This window comes from Triplophysa rosa, linkage group LG17, assembly GCF_024868665.1.
Source record: "Triplophysa rosa linkage group LG17, Trosa_1v2, whole genome shotgun sequence".
Classification (NCBI taxonomy): domain Eukaryota; kingdom Metazoa; phylum Chordata; class Actinopteri; order Cypriniformes; family Nemacheilidae; genus Triplophysa; species Triplophysa rosa.
Window position 1 is genome coordinate 18,287,781 of NC_079906.1, and position 16,307 is coordinate 18,304,087.

A 16,307-nucleotide genomic window follows, 5' to 3' on the forward strand; every position below is an offset into this window, starting at 1 on the left:
TGTTTCTTAATGTTTGTATCTTAGAAAAACTGACAATACACCGTTTCAAAAAATTTGTAAATATTTTAATTGTTCAGATCTACAATATTTGTAGTGGTTTATTTTCATCAGCATGGATCAGTATAACATACTGGCACTGAGGGCAAAGGTTTGCACCAAAGCCAGAAGAGGTAATCTGAAATGCAGGAGAAAATTCACTATGGCATTCATGATGGCCAGAGATTCAGACAAGAGTTGCCAATTAAACAAAACTACAATAAGGGTGGACAGCTGAGGTTATTTAATATGTAAAATATAAATGTAAATATACAGCACCTAAGTAGATAAACAACCAATCAGGCTGTGCAATTATGTTAAATAATAATCTCTATACAATACTATAATCATGACATATGGTGACATTGTGGTATATTGACACATAATTCCTTTTATTTTGAGAAAAGAAATGAGAATTTCTTTTGTTTCTTTATTTTGAGAAAAGAAATAAAAACCAATAAGTATGCTGAGTGAATAAATTAGGCCACTGTCACTCTGGCCCACCACGCTGTAAGAAATAAAAATATTAGTTATTACATAAATTACTGATTAAAGGTCAATACCAGCTGTCCATGTTTTTAATATCAAAACAACAGCCACATTAGTAGCTTTAATCTCAAATGTATGCAACTAATTTTGCTTCATCATTGCGATCAGTAAATACAAACACTTGTTTTTACCTCAATATAATCCATTTCTTCTAAGGCAAGGGTTCCCCTGCGATATCTCTGGGGAAGATCTTTAAGTACAGCAATGTTATCAGGAGTTCCAGGCAGTTGGCTGACGGGTCCCGGTGGTCTGGGTGGAGGTGATATTGATGCAGCTGGCGGAGGTGCAGATGGAGAGATCTGTGGGATAGTGGCTGCAAGAACTTTCAGCACCTCTTGAACTGGAATTACAGTACAGAAAAAAATACTACTGAGCCTGCTTTTAAATTGACTAAACAGAAGAGTACATGCGGTCATAAAAATATTTAGCACTGTTATTTTAACCCAAATAACATTCATAAGGGACTATATGGGAATATTACTGACCATTCGGCCGTGGGATGCCCATTCTATCAGGAAATTTAATTAAAGGTGCATGAGGTCGCACAACCTGCAAAGGAAGAAATATTAAAGAACCACACCTTTATGTGAAAGAATGTAGACTTTTTACATTCATATATTAATAATTGTTCATGTGCGCATGCTTCACGAAAATTAACTAAGGTTTAACTACAGTAACAATTTGGTTTCATTTTGTAGTATCCACAAACGATCCATAGTTTTAATAATGATATGACATGTGTAGCAAAACTATGGCTAAATGTTAACCCGGCGATAAAACTAATACACATAGCTAACCCACTTTTACTATAACAAAGCCATGGTTAATTTTCCCACGGGTTGACAATACCAGGGTTTACAGAAGTGTAAAGAGGGCTGTCATAGAACTTTGGTGTGCCCACAAGGGCACCAAACAAATCAGTTAAATCAACGCGTTGTGCCACAGTTAAAGTAATAATGGTTAAAATGTCCATACTGTATGGGGAAAAAATGTGATAAACGTTTTTACTGTGACCTCAAATGAACGACATGTCAAGTAAACGATCAGCGAATATTTACCTGCACGACCCTACTGGCAGCGGCCATCTTGCCACTCACTTTGCTTCCCATGACGACATCCGAACACTGCTTCCGGTTAAAAAAAAAACACAGGCAACGCCACAAGTCAATACAACCAACACCAGAGGGCACTGTTGTAATACGTTTAAAGTTAAATGACAATCGCAACCAACAACCGCTTTTAGACTTGGCAAGGAGACGAGGGCATGTAAGGACTAACATAACACATAATCTTAAATATTATATTATATTATATTACTAATCAAGCAGTAATTACTATATGTGTGATAAGAGAAATAGGGCGAGTCTAGAGTAACGTTAGACAAGCTGTCACTTGAGGATTAACTTGACAATTCATACACATAATTCATCCGATTCATGAAACATGAATAAAGCAACACCGCAGCAAGACTACCCCCTTATAACAATAAAGTTAAACGAATTAATTACACCCTTTTCCACACTGCTAATATGCACAGTGGTCGTGTCTTTTAAAATAACGCGACATTAAACATCTATAAAGTCAAATTCACATATAAAGGTAACAAGCACCCATTCGTATCAACAACATTCTATCTAGCTGTCTAATATTACCTTATTTTCCCATTCTGACCTCCAAAACACACTATACACCGTGCTGATAGCGCGACCTGTGACGGCCAATCCTTTATCTTCTACTCTTGCCTTGCTCGACTACAGTGGGCGGGGCTTCGTGCAACATCCTGCGTCACGTGACTGGCGCGTAGCGTCTCAACTTCCTGGCGGCAGTTTCGTACCGTCTACGTCTAGTCGAGCGGTTAGGACAATTTTAACAAAATAGTACGTTTATACAAGAGCATTTGTAAATAAAAACAAAGCGGACAAAACAGGAGGCGGCGAGGTAAGTGAAACGTTTCAGTGATTCATATTTTAATCAGCGTATGAACATCAATGTGCACATATTGTTTTGAGATTGACGCTGGGTCCCAGATAATGTTTTTTACATGCTTCTGTTTAACAGCGTCTGTTGATCACATTATGACAGTCTTGTTTCAAAATGTAAAGGATGTTGTTTTTCCCGGCGCAGAAACAACAAAGATGAGTGGTGATAATAAAGACGGGTCCTCAGATGTTGATTCTGTGGCAAAGACTAACGGCCAGCCTGAGGCAGCAGCTATTGATGGGGTGACACCAACACGATTATTAAAGTAATTCACATTTAATTTGCATTCATTTGATACCAATACAGAGTACAACGAGAAATTGCATTGTAATTATATTAATTTCATGTATGTCTCCCTGAAGAATGAAGGACATCATGGAAAACCAGTGTTTTGAGATGAATGTTAAAGTCAGCATGGGTAAGCTCCTGTTTGTCCTAAAACGGCACTTATTTTTTTGTACAGATATTAACCACTTATAATTAACCCGATGCTAACTGTAGTGTGTTATACTTAGGGAAGCACAAGGGCTCATGTGAAGAACATGCAGATCAGTAAGTGTGTTGATATTTTACATTTACATACAAGTCCTGAGATTCAACTTTTTTATAACAATCCACAGATCCAAATATGAAAGTGAAATAGAGCAGGCAAGGCTCTCATACTTCAACAAAACACTGGTATTAAACAGGTAATTATCCAGCAAATCTAAGAAACCATTTGTTTTTTCTCTTTCCTCACTTTTGAAATGTTTGTGTTCCAGAATGCAGATTTGGAACGTCCTCATTGATAAGATCATTCAGAATGATGCAGACGCAGAGTAAGCGAATGCTGATGGATTATATTCATGTCTCTACTATGATACAGTTGATCTAACTGTAATCTGACCTTTCATTACAGATCACTGAAGGCTCTGACTGATCAAAACACAGAGTTATGTGAACAGACCCTGAAGATTATAAAGGTGGGAAATTTACTGATCCACCATAGAACATGCTTTTGAATATTTTGTCTCACATTTACAAATACTTAACTGAATAAACAGTTGTATGGCTAAATTTAATAACAACTGATGCCTGTATTCAGGAAACACGAGAACTTCAGGACCAGATCACAGATATACAGAAGGAACGACTTGGTACCTTCTATTTTAAAAATACCTTTGGCTTCTTAGTATCTCTTGACGAAGATTAATATTTTACAGAATTTAGTGAATATCTTTTCAATATGCCTTATTTTATCCGTATTTTCCTAGAACTAAAAGAGCAGATAAAGAAAAAAATGCAAGAGATAAATGAGTGGAAGCAGGTAAAGGAAAATCTGGGAGAAGTTCAACAGAGAGCCAAAGAGCGAGCTGAAGCGGTGCTGGAGAAATACCAGAAGGTCACAACCATTTTACAGAACGTGCTGCGGGTATGAGCTTTCTCAGTGCTTTTGTTTTAGTGACAATATGCATTTGAAACCAATCATAAAAGACCTTTCCTGTTTTTCAGGGAATTATTCTTGCCAGTAAAGTGAACTGGAGAGATGACCCTAAATTAAAAGACGTTGTGATGGGACTGGAAAACATACCTAACTGAAGAGGACTTATGTAAACCACAGTTCTTCAACCACTGTAAATACTGTAAATAACAAATGCTGTGTAAGACATGCTGTTTAATGTGCCAGCTTGAGCCAGAAATGTCCATTCGAGCAGCAAAAAACATGATCTTGTACAGTTATGTGAAAATGTAGTTTTCCAAACCTTGCCATACAGTTCCTTCTCCAAAACCGTGCATTTTAAAGGTTTTTATATTGTTTTATAAGGTCTAATAGAATCTTTATTAAAGTTGTACAATGTCAAGACTAATGAACTGACTGCTTAATTTAATACTTAGTTGTGCGTTTCCTATTTAAATATCACATTAGACATGCTTTGATTTCTAAATTTTGATTTATTTTTTCAGCCATGTTATATGAAAAGATTTAATACAGAAATATAATTACAAACATGATTTAAGTTCAAAAGCAGTAATACATTAGAAAATACAGATATATCATATTTTCACCACCTGTCCGGCTATACACGGGCTTACTCTCTTGCCCTCCACCATCACAGGGTTTGGCTGAACAAGCAATCGTCCATAAGTCCCGCCAACCTGTCCTTTAGTGAGGCGAGCAGGATTGACACATACACAGCCAGACACGTCCTGGGAGTGGAAAATTATTTGTCATTACTACCATAACATTACAGACAACAGTATTTAGTTGCCAGGATACTTTTCTGAACTATGCTTCATTTACCTTGATGAAATAACGAAGTTCAGAGGGACAAATGAGGATGTCAGGTGTAAGAGGCATTTGGCCAAACTGCTGAAACTTCTCATAATCCATGTTTACCTCTTCTGCCGGAGGATAGAGGGGGTAGTAGCTAAAACAAACCATGTTTAAAAGAAAACCTTGAGAAACATACAACTGCACACTACATATAGAGTATCGACATAACTACCAAAGCCTATACATATTTTCTTTTCAAAGATCAGTTGCTACTAACCTTCTCTGGGTCAACATGTGTTTCATAATCCGTGAGAAACGTTCAGTGCCCGTGCCACTGTAAAAAACAGTAATACTAAATCAGTGCTTTTGATTTCTGTTTTTGAAAGAAATTATGTTTTAAATCAACAAGTGTTACACACACACTTTTCATACTATTGCATGTTTATCTTGGTACAATTAGTTGTTGCTTGAGTAGAATTACCTGCTGATCTCTTCAGCTCCCATATAAAACAAAATGTCCGTTGATGTCAGACCAAAAGTCACATTACCAATGAGGAGTGTGCAGGGGTCAGGAGCTAAGGTCACCCGCTTAAGTTTGAAAACAAATATAAGAGAAAGAAATAGCGACAGCGTAATTATTTGGCTCTTATGATTACTACATTTGCTAACAAAAAAAGAAAAAATGGTGTCAAGATATTTAACCACCAAGATTCAATATCAGTGAAGCCAGCCAGCAAAGATATTCTGCATTGAACTTCGAATGCCTCAAAAAGTTCTCAAAATCTTTTGAATTGTGTATGTAATACAGTCACACCATTGCATCTTCCTTGCTGAGGTTGGGCAGGCTGAACGGTGGCTGCGGATAAATGTAGTGGTGATGAACATCTCTTTGAGATGGCACAAACACAAGTCTGCATCCCGTCCTGAAACAATCCATGTGTCAAAAAGTAGCAAGCAGACGAATTACAAATTGGTGAAAAAGCCCATGTAAAGATAAACCTAAAAAATTACACACCCTTTGGTTCCTTCCACAATGCTGTCCACACATCTCTTGAAGATGGTTTCAAATTGTTCTGTTACCTGGTTTTTCTGTTTGAAAATGTAAACATTGTTTTGGTGCAATCAAGACGAATGTTAGTTCAGAAAACAAAACATTATGGAACCTGATTTACCTCTATCTGTTCATGCTTGGAATCAACAAAAGGTCCAAACTACAAGAGAATGAAATAAACTATTAGCTAAATGCATTGAAACATCTGTAAAAAGTCCAAATACACGGTTAAATGTGCAATTATCATGTGGTTCCTGTTAGTTTGACCAAAAAAAAGATACACTGCTGTACTCACCAGAATGCACACATCAGGCCGATCTTTGTTGATGATAGTAATGAGGTCAATCAGAGGGTCATAACTCAGACTGTCACAGGGTGTATATGGTCCACAAGACATCATCACCATTACAGGCTCAGACACTAAGAGAGAGGGAAGTTAATGAAAACTGCAAACGATAAAATTACATTCTTTAATATGGGTAATGCATTTGATAAGTGTTCTTGAATACCTTCATCCACTTCCTGTTTCACTTCAACGGGAGAGTAAAAAGGCAAAGAAATACCCTGGAAAAAAACTAATTGTTCAATAGAAAGCAAACATACATTTCGTATTGTTTTCACATTAATCTTAAACTCTCAATTGTTCTTTGATTTCTGGTCAGAACATTTACAAATCAACAGTGCTTTACAATCAAAAATAGTAACAAAGATCGCAAAAATGTCTAAGTAAAAGGACATGAGTGATACCTCGTATAGTTTGGTGGCAACAAACTTTTCCCCAGAGGCGTTCATGCCTTCCATAACAACGACCTAACAGAGAAAGATGACAGTGGCAGAGACAAAAGCACCAAAAAAATATAAAAATAACATAACAGTACAACAATAGACACATTTCAATAATTTTGTTTGTTTCTCACCTGTCCTGGGAAGAGTGAGAACTCCTTGAGTTCAGACAGATCCACTGGCACCTGTCTGCCCCCCTGTTCCTGTCCCGCCTCCAGCAGCACAGACTGGGCATTCAGCTTTCCGTTACTGTCACAGCACACCTGCCCCAGTACTGTGATACTGTCCTGCAAGATAAAACGTGAAAGATATATCAAAACCAGCCACAAACATACTATTAAAAAACCCTACGATGAGGGTGGCATCTGTGCTTGTACCTGAACAGGTAATGAAACCGGAGAGAATTCCTCTATGTTAAAATGCGTCCGCAACTCCTCACCCAGCTCTTCAATCTTCCCGGTCAGAACTACAGACGAGATACAAACACATATGTGAAGGAGCAAAACTGTATGAATGTTGGATTCACTGCTGATGGCTGCAAAAACATGGACTCACCATCTCTGATATCTCTTAGTCTCTGAAACATGTATTTGTAGCTGCTGGTAAGTGAATCCTCTTCCCCCTCCAACAACTCAACCCTCACGTTCTGTCCTTTACCTGACCAGCGAGGACCCTGCACCACCCCAAATGACGAGACCACCTCTCCTCGGCCTCCACGTGTGCTGTACTTCTGTGAGGGGGTTGCACTACACACACACAATATCACAGATTTTTTTGACAGACTAAACAGGTCAGGTATTTATATTAAAAGAAACCTGTCTACATACTCTCTTTTAAGTAATGTAAGTAAATGTATGGTAGTTTGGATACTTTGGGGAGAAGCTGGCAGGTGACAGCATTAGACTGGGACTAGCAAGGCGGGCCACACCCCTCTTAGACTGAGGATGTTCAGGAGTGGTCAGCGCTCGCTTCTGAGACCCCTGCAGACACACGCAAAGACATGAAAATATTCTTATTCGTTAAAAAACCTTTATTAGCAAACAATAGTTCATATCGATGGTTTCCATCAAGTGTCTTTATAAATCTCTCTAGTTTTCTCACCTTGGCAGGTGTTGAGTAAGAATCAAGCATGTTTTCCTCTTCTTCTTCTGCTTTTATTCTGTAAAACCATGTTAAGAAAAGCACTGTTTTCAACTTTCATCAAGCGTGCAAATAAGAAATAAAACATCTGCTGTTGGTGTGAACTGAAAGGATACAGTTCCTGGATAGAGTTGATGTCTCTGGTCCTGTTAATCTGACTACCTTTCGATGAGCCTTTGGATTTTTTCTTCTTGTTCAGTATCTGTCAAAGAACATAAGCAGAACACAAATCAAGACATGGCCAAATGAGAAGATCCAATAAGCACCAGACTGTTTTATCAGAGATAGACATGCAGCATTTCGGTTTCATGCAGTCTGTTTTACTAACTTCATGTTCAAACTGTTCCAGGTTGTCAAGAGTGAGGGGTCTCTGTTTCTTTGTGGAGCTGAACGCAAACCACTCGAATACGATCTCGTCCCCCTTCAGCCTGTGACACAAACACTGCTCCAACACTACAAGAGAGAATTACAGCACTCAGAGACAACATAAATACCACTAATATAAAAACAACAGCATATACTTAGTTAAGAAGAAAAATAAATATCCATTTAAAGCAGTAAAAATAAAGAAGGTAACACCGTCTTACTTTTGTCCACAGTTTCATCTGTGAAGGCTATGTTGAAAGTGTCCAGTTCAGATTTGATGTCTTCTGCAGTGACTGATGCCATTGTTATTGTCTCCGATGCGTGCAGATGAAATCTGGGAATCTTTCACTTCATAACAGAAATGCCATTAATACGTGGAGATCAGAAGACACACATTTGATTTCACTATTGCTAAATGTAACAGAAATTCGTCAGGAACAGAGAGCAAGTAAGTTAACGTTACTATCTAATGCTAACTGGTGTTAGGAGTTAGTTTATAATCAAAATCTTACGTAAAGAATCAAAGAGTCCGAATAATAAAGTTATCTCCTCATTACAGAAACATACTAAGGTACAATAATAGCACGAAATGTTAACTTTTAAATCAAAGCCGGAGAACAGCTGTCATATTCTTCACTAGTCCTTTACCTCAAATTCGGATTGCCGCGAAAACTTACCCGCAACACAGCAATGTAAAATCACTTCCGGTTTTTTCCCGCATTGACCGCTTTGGCCCGTTGGTGCGGTGTGTCAATGCCGCCGCCATATTGGACAGGTCAAGACTGCCCTTAAACAGTTAAAAGTGAACGGGGTGCTGTTGTTGAATAAAAAGGACAAAACGGGTTACATTTCGTAACCGATTAAACAACAGTTTACGATCTACCTCAGGTACAAAAAACATCTCCAGTTACTTTTTCATTGTCTGAAAATTATTTGTCGTAAGCAATTGTGAAAACTTGCCCTTTGACATCAACATCAAAAGGATTAACATCGGTTGCGCAATGTGAACGCTATAGTGTTTTTATTTAAAAAACATAAACATTAACTTTGTTATTATAGGACTGTCATGCCCTTTCTAATATGGCGGCCCCATTAACATCCTTTCAGGGGCCTATGTGTGTCTTTGCTCCTGTGCGGCAGGGGACGCTAGCAGCTGAACATCCAGACCGATCAGCTGAAAGGAACGCGAACCTCTTGACACACGTGTTTGATACAAAACAAGTGTATAGGCGTATTTGCTTTACCTTTTATTGTTTGAATTGTCGGACAATAATTATTAAAATGCCTAAAGTTAAAGCTGAGAAAAAATCTCGACAGCATCAGGAGGTGAAAAGTCAAGGTATGTTTCCTGTGTGTTCTTATACATCATGTTAGCTGACGAGCTCATGTTAGCAAATCGACCCCTTTAAATCCGTTTTGTAAAGGTGACTGATACTTTATTTATATTATAATGTATAATGTAAAGAAAGTTGTCGATATTAAGTTAAGATCCCATAAGGTCGATGATATTGGTTTATGTGCATCTTTTTGGGGATACGCATTATTTAAGTTTTTATGGAAATCAATAGATAAATCGTTAATGTCAGTATTGTTTGATGTTTTTTTTTCAGGAATTATGTTCAATACTGGTGTTGGTCAGCATATATTGAAAAACCCTTTGGTGGTCAATGGCATCATAGAGAAGGTAAATAATATGAATCTGTCATTTTTTTGGACGTGACCCTTCTGCAAGCAGTGACAGATTTTTATCTGCCTGAAATAAATATGTTATTTAAATATAAATATGTTGTACATGGACTATACTTACACACTTTTCATTTAAACTAACTTTCCAGGCCGCATTACGACCAACAGATGTGGTTCTGGAAGTTGGTCCAGGAACTGGTAACATGACTGTCAAACTTCTGGAGAAAGCCAAAAAAGTAAGTGCCATGTTATGTTGATTTTTATTACACGTGTATTGATTCACTTTCCCCCACGCAAAACATAACATATTTTTCCTTTAATTCACAGGTAGTTGCATGTGAGTTGGACACCAGGCTTGTTGCTGAGCTTCAAAAAAGAGTTCAGTGCACGTAAGTGTTTTTTCTGAAAAAATATATTGCATTGTCAAGCATGTTTTTGTTTATACATAAATAACTGTTGCCTTTACAGTCCAATGCAGAACAAGCTTCAGATCCTCATAGGTGATGTCCTCAAGACCGAACTCCCTTTTTTTGATATCTGCGTGGCTAACTTGCCTTATCAGGTACTATTTTAGAGATTCTATTGCGTTTTTCTGTTGTTGTTGCATCCAGTCATCTATTCTGAATTGATGTTCACACCATGATTTTTTTCTCTAGATATCATCCCCTTTTGTGTTCAAGTTGTTACTTCACAGGCCATTTTTTAGGTAAGAAATACCTTTGCAAACAGTATTATGTGTTTTGTATGTGTTAAAGATGTTAGCACTGTATGCTTTTGAATGTGAATTTCTTATGACAACACAATAGTGTTGATGAAGCTGACAGAACTAGTTACAATGTTTCAGTATTTCAGTAGAGAACAACATCATATGGATAGGTCGTGTCTGAGATATGGATTATCTCGTCTGTAGGTGTGCCGTGCTGATGTTTCAGAGGGAGTTTGCAATGCGTTTAGTGGCTAAACCTGGAGACAAACTCTACTGCAGACTTTCCATCAACACACAACTCTTGGCTCGAGTAGATCACCTCATGAAGGTTTGGAGAGACCCTCTACACTATCTAACAAACTGCTATTGCTGGCATTTACTGTAATTACCTCCATAGATTTAGTGACCATATTCTCATTGTATTACCTTGTGATTTTAACTTTGAATGTTGCACAAGGATGATTAAGTTCTCAGGATTGTGTGAAATGCATAGTTTGTGGAGTCATTGAACTGTGTTTATGAAGGTGGGAAAGAATAATTTCAGACCGCCCCCAAAAGTGGAGTCCAGCGTGGTGAGGATCGAGCCAAAAAACCCTCCACCACCTATTAACTTTCAGGCAAGTGTTGCTGTGTTTTAGTCAAACTTGTTATCGTTACTTGGCAAACACACTGTATAACCTTGTTTATATGTGTTTATAGGAATGGGACGGTCTTGTCAGGATTGCATTTGTTAGAAAGAATAAAACATTGAGTGCTGCTTTCAAGTAAGACATTCCTAATTGGACTTCTTGGGGTAAATCAATAGTAATAGATTCAGAGACTATAATTGGTGTTTATCTTAGGTCTGCTGCTGTTGAGCAACTTTTGGAAAAGAACTACAGAATCCACTGCTCGGTGCACAACATGGTGAGTCCGCTATGTGCATAAAATTCAAGATTTGTATTTTTTATTTTTTTATGTAAAAACTCTAAATGTAATTTATGTAAAAAAAACAATAGCTATGTTTACATATAATAATAATAATAATAATAATAATAAAATGTGCATTAATGCTCTAATAGAGATGACTGAACATGTCAATTTTTAGGACAACCCAGAAGAATAATTCAACATCGGTTACCTCAAAATATTTCTTTGGGTTTTTAGAACAGTGGTTTTTCCCTGTTCTAAATAAAATGATGTTTTTACAGCATAAAAGCATGTTTGAGATATTGGCTGTGCAAAGTTTGTTGCAGAACAAATGTGGAAAATATAGTCAAGTAAAAGATTTTATTTTATTAAATTGAAAAATACTATTTAAAAAAAACCCTGGTTTGAAGGATTGCTACAAACTTGTCTGTTACAAAAGAGAATATTTTTGTAGTTTGTTAAAATGCCTTTTGAAATTCCATTGCAGGAAGTGCCGCAGGACTTCAGCATTGCACAGAAAATTGACAGTGTTCTCCAGGAGTCCAAGTTCACTGACAAGAGGGCACGTTCTATGGATATAGACGATTTCATGGTGTAAGTATTAACGCCCGTCTTCAATTCACACTTGGAAATGTATTGTTTTCAGTACTTTGCATTGGGTTAAGTGTCTTTTCTGCATCCATATTTTACGGTAGGCTCCTTCACGCTTTCAACTCCGCTGGAATACACTTCTCCTAAGACTTAAGGAACAGCTACTAAGTTGACAGGAAGTGATGTCACAGGCTTCTCGTGTTCAGGTTGATGTTTTCGCACATGTGAAGGATTGAATAACTTGTTCAACGGGACACTTAACACAGGCGTTGAATGTTTCGTGTGGCTTTCCTGAATGGGAAAATATTTACAGACTTGAAAAGCTCATTGGTGTTCTTGACGAATGCCAGGTGGAGTTTTTGTTCATGGCTGGGATTGAAGAGAATATTGATTTTCAAAGAGATATTACTTATAAATGTATTTACTCACTCTGTGGTTGTGAGTACAGCAGCAACTGTCAGTCTTCTGTCTTATAAGACTCTGCATTACATGCATGTGGCATGTAATTGCAGTCGACTGTGCTACTCAATACTAGACTGACTAGATCAGACAGTAAACCCTTATTTATGTATAGTCGTATACTATTAAGCATAACTGCATTTTGCTATGTAAACATAACTAATAATAAGAGAATGCGGCTGACCTATTCTATTAAAATGTAGTAAGAAGTCGTTCATGCATGATTAGAGTATTCATAGCATTCAGAATGAAGAAAATGAGCGAGTGAAACTGTATATGATATTATGGTCTCTTGGATTTAAAAGTGGATTTAGCGCTGTTTGCTCATGAACTGTGAAAAAAATGTTGTTCCACAATGGAAAATGGTTAAACCCCAGTTTCTCAAAACTGTATTGGTTAATTCATCCTCTAATTAAATGTATTTTATCAATATTTGTATTTCCATAAAACTCTTGATTAGAACGCTTTTTCTTCACTTTTTCATTTTGAGCCTTTTAAACCCCTGCTCACTTTTTAGCTGTGTGTTTGAATTCAGATCATGGGAAGCCTAAATTATAATTGTGGTACTTGGGCATAAATACAATTATATTATCATTAACAGATAAATATTTGAAACGACAATAATTAAAAGAATTTCCACTGTCTGTAGTGTTCCGTGATAAAATACTGAGTGCTTTAGAGAATGCAGATTGATAGAACAGCCTTGCATAATCCAGATGTCAGAAGAGAGACTCTTCTAACAATAGCATTGATGGTAGGTCACATGAACAAAAAATGAAATGAGTAGATTATTCTTTGGATTGTAATTAAAACAGTTACATGGTCGGTGATGTTGCAAACTTGTTACAATGCTTGTTGTCATGACAGTATTTACCACTAGATGGCACTCGAGTATTGTTACAGATACTGTATACTGTACATGAAGTCGGTGTTGTTTCGTTTTTGTTTTCTCGCTTTTTTATTTTCTACTATCTTTTACTTTCCTTGCTTTTCTTCTTCAACTATAGATCAATTTATCTGTGTTTTTATCTGAATAGAAACTACTTTTCAAGAATCACTTTTCAATGACTTTCAAATGATGCATAAAACATGAAATCATTAAGCACACATTTGTCATTTGAGTTTGACATTTCCAGTGCTAAATGTCACCTGAACAGGTGTATCTTCCATCGCAGGATGTCCTGCGGCGCAACTAAACATGTTTGCATTGCACCTGCTAGTTTGAACAGAACGCCGTCTTAGTTTCTCAACCTTTCCCTTTATTTTGTGTAAGGTGTGGCTGAAATGTATGAGAAATTTAAGGAGCATTATAGCAAAATACTTAACAAACATTCCGGCTGTGTCACAAAATCAGTTTCTCTCTTGCTTCCTAAGGTCATGGTGAAAATAATTACTTGAGCTTTAGGTGTGAATCCATCTAATGCTGCCCATATACTGTCCTAGTTTTCTTGTACGCGGGTTTTTGCCAGTCGCTGAGCCTCAGGCCCACTGATAAGATCAAGATTAGAAATTCAAATGTGTTTCTGCTTTGAAGTAAAGGGAAAGAGAGCTTTTGAGTCTGGGATGCAGAGGACGTGACAGCCGAGTCTACACATTGATCCTGCGTAACGTGTTTGACTTTGAGATTTATACTGTATCTGTTCTCGTTTGCTCTTAAACCGTTCACTTGGGGCTGATACTGTTGATCACTGTAATGCTTTGAATTATTAGATGTCACGGGAAACGTACGACCTATCACTCGTTGCAAGATTTATGTCAACTGCAATACTTTTCTCGTAGTGGTTAGTCGTTTACCACTGATGTCACATCTATGAAAACAGTGTAACAGTCAGTGTAGATTTACCCATCATCTTGAAAGAATTACCCATCATCTTTTGAAAGAAAAGACGTTTTTCTCTGTCTAGTCTGATCTTCATCACTGGTACACTTATGACACGCCCACATGAAGCTAGTGGGTGATTCTGATTGGCTGGCTGCAGCAGACCTCGGTAGTCTTATGGTCTCGTGGTACTACTCGATGTAGTATTTAGCTCCTGTCAGGGTCAATGGTGCAGGACCGGTCTTAATGACCCCTGAACGTCGATGACATGGTAAAAGCTTTGTCTTAAATCTTTTAACAGGAAACAGACAGGAGACTCCATCGTATATGTCTTACTAACAGGTTCTCGATGATGTTGTCATTCGAGCTAATTGTTGTACATTTTTTGTTCATTTGCACGGCCTTAGATATTAGCGAAACTTGTTTACCTAGGTAAGAATAGTGCACTAAAATGCACTTAATTAAGATATTTTGAAAAATGTTTGTAACAGCAAACCGTTGGGCCCCATTGACTTGCTTTGGTTTTGTGTCCATACAGTAGAAGTCAATGAGGACCAACGGTTTTTGGTAACCAACATTTTGCAGAATATTTTTTTGTTTTGCAGAAGAAAGAAAATTGCACAGGTTTAAAATGACAACAGGGTTAGAAAATGATGACAGAATTTTCATTTTCAAGGTGAACTATTCCTCTATTTTCACATTAAATTTGTCCTTAATATACTAAAAATTTTGTACTTTGTTTATGTGGTCTCAAAATAGCACTGTTGAGTACACTTAGATCTTAAGTTTATCTAAAAAAAGTCCTAAAGACAAAAATGTTTGTGCATTCGGTACAAAATTAGTAAATGAACAGAGCACTTAAAATATATTTTATAATTTAATTGGTAGCAAGACTACTTATTAGAGCTCAAAAAAGCAGGTTACTGTTTTTTTCACTTTTTTGACTATTTTTATATTAAAACTATTGTAAATACTGTAAGGAAATGGCGCAAGCCTGATTCATATTTGTTTTGCCTGCGTGAGCTCTGCAGCTTGAAACATTGTGCAGTAACCCATTCCGACTCCCTCTTTAAATCAAACCCTGATGTACCGTGTTTTACACCACCAACACTCAATAAATCATTTTATTGAAATACTTTGTTTTTCATTTCACTTTGTGATGTATTTTTAATATAAACACTGTTTACATTATTCCCTTGGTAATTTAATGTGATCTCAAAATTAATGACGCCCCCTGACAACAAGTCCTCGCACCGTGGAGGCAAAAGCAGCGTTTCTAGCGCACCGCATTCCATAAGAGCTTTCGCACTAATGAATAAACCTGGAACTGTCTTCTCTGCATATATTTTCTCTCTCACCCCCTTCAGACTAACGGATGTTTGAAATGTGCAACGACGAGCTGTACGTTGAGGTATTCCCTCCGTGCACTGCGGGACACGGCACAGGACTCTGACCCGGGCCCCCTGTCGGATATTGATGTCTGCAGATGTTCCCATACAGAAAGGGCAGTCTCTTGCTCCTGATAAATCATATTGGGGGGATTCACACTGCATTATTAATGGTCCACACGGAGGGATGAGAGAGGGAGAGAAAATGCTGTTCAGCCTTTTCAGCTGCCCAAGGTTAGACAGTCTGGTGCAGACAGCAGTTAAGAGACCCTGACAGGTGTGTGTGTGTGTGTGTGTGTGTGAGAGAGAGGGAGAGAGACAGTAAGAGAAAGATTTTCCCCATGGGAGACAATGATCTGGAGCTTTTCAGAGCCAGCCTTGCTGTGACAGGCCTCTCCACAGCAACCTGTCAGGGCAGCCCCTTTCAAGCAGGTTTGAGGGATGTCATGGGGCTGTGGCATGGCGGTCTCCTGGAGGGGGAGAAGGGGAGGGACAGAGATCTCCTATGCTCGCCCTGCTGACTTTAACAGCCAGGGATTTTATGAGGCTGTGAAGCTCAATCAGTTAGATGCATGCATTCTGCATTTTTA

General features: G+C 37.7%; 4 protein-coding genes across 7 annotated transcripts; 2 read left to right on the top strand and 2 right to left on the bottom strand.

The window, feature by feature from the left end:
• Positions 1–81: 81 nt before the first annotated feature.
• Positions 82–2,343, bottom strand: mrps36 (mitochondrial ribosomal protein S36). Of its 2 annotated transcripts, none has more exons than XM_057356606.1 (5): positions 2,238–2,343; positions 1,644–1,712; positions 1,071–1,134; positions 717–925; positions 82–544 (listed from the first exon to the last, which is right to left on the bottom strand). In XM_057356606.1, the coding sequence occupies exons 2-5, from the start codon at positions 1,692–1,694 to the stop codon at positions 527–529; spliced, it is 342 nt and encodes a 113-aa protein (XP_057212589.1). In that variant the 5' UTR covers positions 1,695–1,712; positions 2,238–2,343; the 3' UTR covers positions 82–526. The 2 variants fall into 2 exon arrangements, with proteins under 2 accessions (XP_057212589.1, XP_057212587.1); XM_057356604.1 differs by having other exon boundaries at positions 1,644–1,709; positions 2,238–2,336.
• Positions 2,344–2,398: 55 nt separating this feature from the next.
• On the top strand, positions 2,399–4,430 carry cenph (centromere protein H). Its single transcript, XM_057356603.1, has 10 exons — positions 2,399–2,523; positions 2,710–2,830; positions 2,928–2,983; positions 3,081–3,117; positions 3,186–3,254; positions 3,327–3,383; positions 3,464–3,527; positions 3,650–3,701; positions 3,819–3,976; positions 4,057–4,430. Exons 2-10 carry the CDS (start codon positions 2,721–2,723, stop codon positions 4,141–4,143), a joined length of 690 nt encoding a protein of 229 aa, XP_057212586.1. The 5' UTR covers positions 2,399–2,523; positions 2,710–2,720; the 3' UTR covers positions 4,144–4,430.
• Positions 4,431–4,483: 53 nt separating this feature from the next.
• On the bottom strand, positions 4,484–8,830 carry pola2 (polymerase (DNA directed), alpha 2). Of its 3 annotated transcripts, none has more exons than XM_057356600.1 (19): positions 8,808–8,830; positions 8,381–8,507; positions 8,122–8,246; positions 7,910–7,995; positions 7,755–7,812; positions 7,524–7,633; positions 7,209–7,399; positions 7,031–7,119; positions 6,788–6,940; positions 6,618–6,680; positions 6,380–6,434; positions 6,166–6,290; positions 5,992–6,030; positions 5,835–5,908; positions 5,634–5,742; positions 5,301–5,407; positions 5,097–5,153; positions 4,847–4,973; positions 4,484–4,752 (listed from the first exon to the last, which is right to left on the bottom strand). In XM_057356600.1, exons 2-19 carry the CDS (start codon positions 8,460–8,462, stop codon positions 4,600–4,602), a joined length of 1,803 nt encoding a protein of 600 aa, XP_057212583.1. In that variant the 5' UTR covers positions 8,463–8,507; positions 8,808–8,830; the 3' UTR covers positions 4,484–4,599. The 3 variants fall into 3 exon arrangements, with proteins under 3 accessions (XP_057212583.1, XP_057212582.1, XP_057212581.1); XM_057356599.1 differs by having other exon boundaries at positions 8,672–8,819; XM_057356598.1 differs by having other exon boundaries at positions 8,381–8,819.
• Positions 8,831–9,328: 498 nt separating this feature from the next.
• On the top strand, positions 9,329–15,425 carry dimt1l (DIM1 dimethyladenosine transferase 1-like (S. cerevisiae)). The gene is made up of 12 exons (XM_057356687.1): positions 9,329–9,498; positions 9,770–9,843; positions 9,995–10,081; positions 10,173–10,234; positions 10,314–10,407; positions 10,502–10,551; positions 10,756–10,879; positions 11,076–11,168; positions 11,251–11,315; positions 11,394–11,457; positions 11,948–12,054; positions 12,156–15,425. The coding sequence occupies exons 1-12, from the start codon at positions 9,441–9,443 to the stop codon at positions 12,196–12,198; spliced, it is 921 nt and encodes a 306-aa protein (XP_057212670.1). The 5' UTR covers positions 9,329–9,440; the 3' UTR covers positions 12,199–15,425.
• Positions 15,426–16,307: the final 882 nt, after the last annotated feature.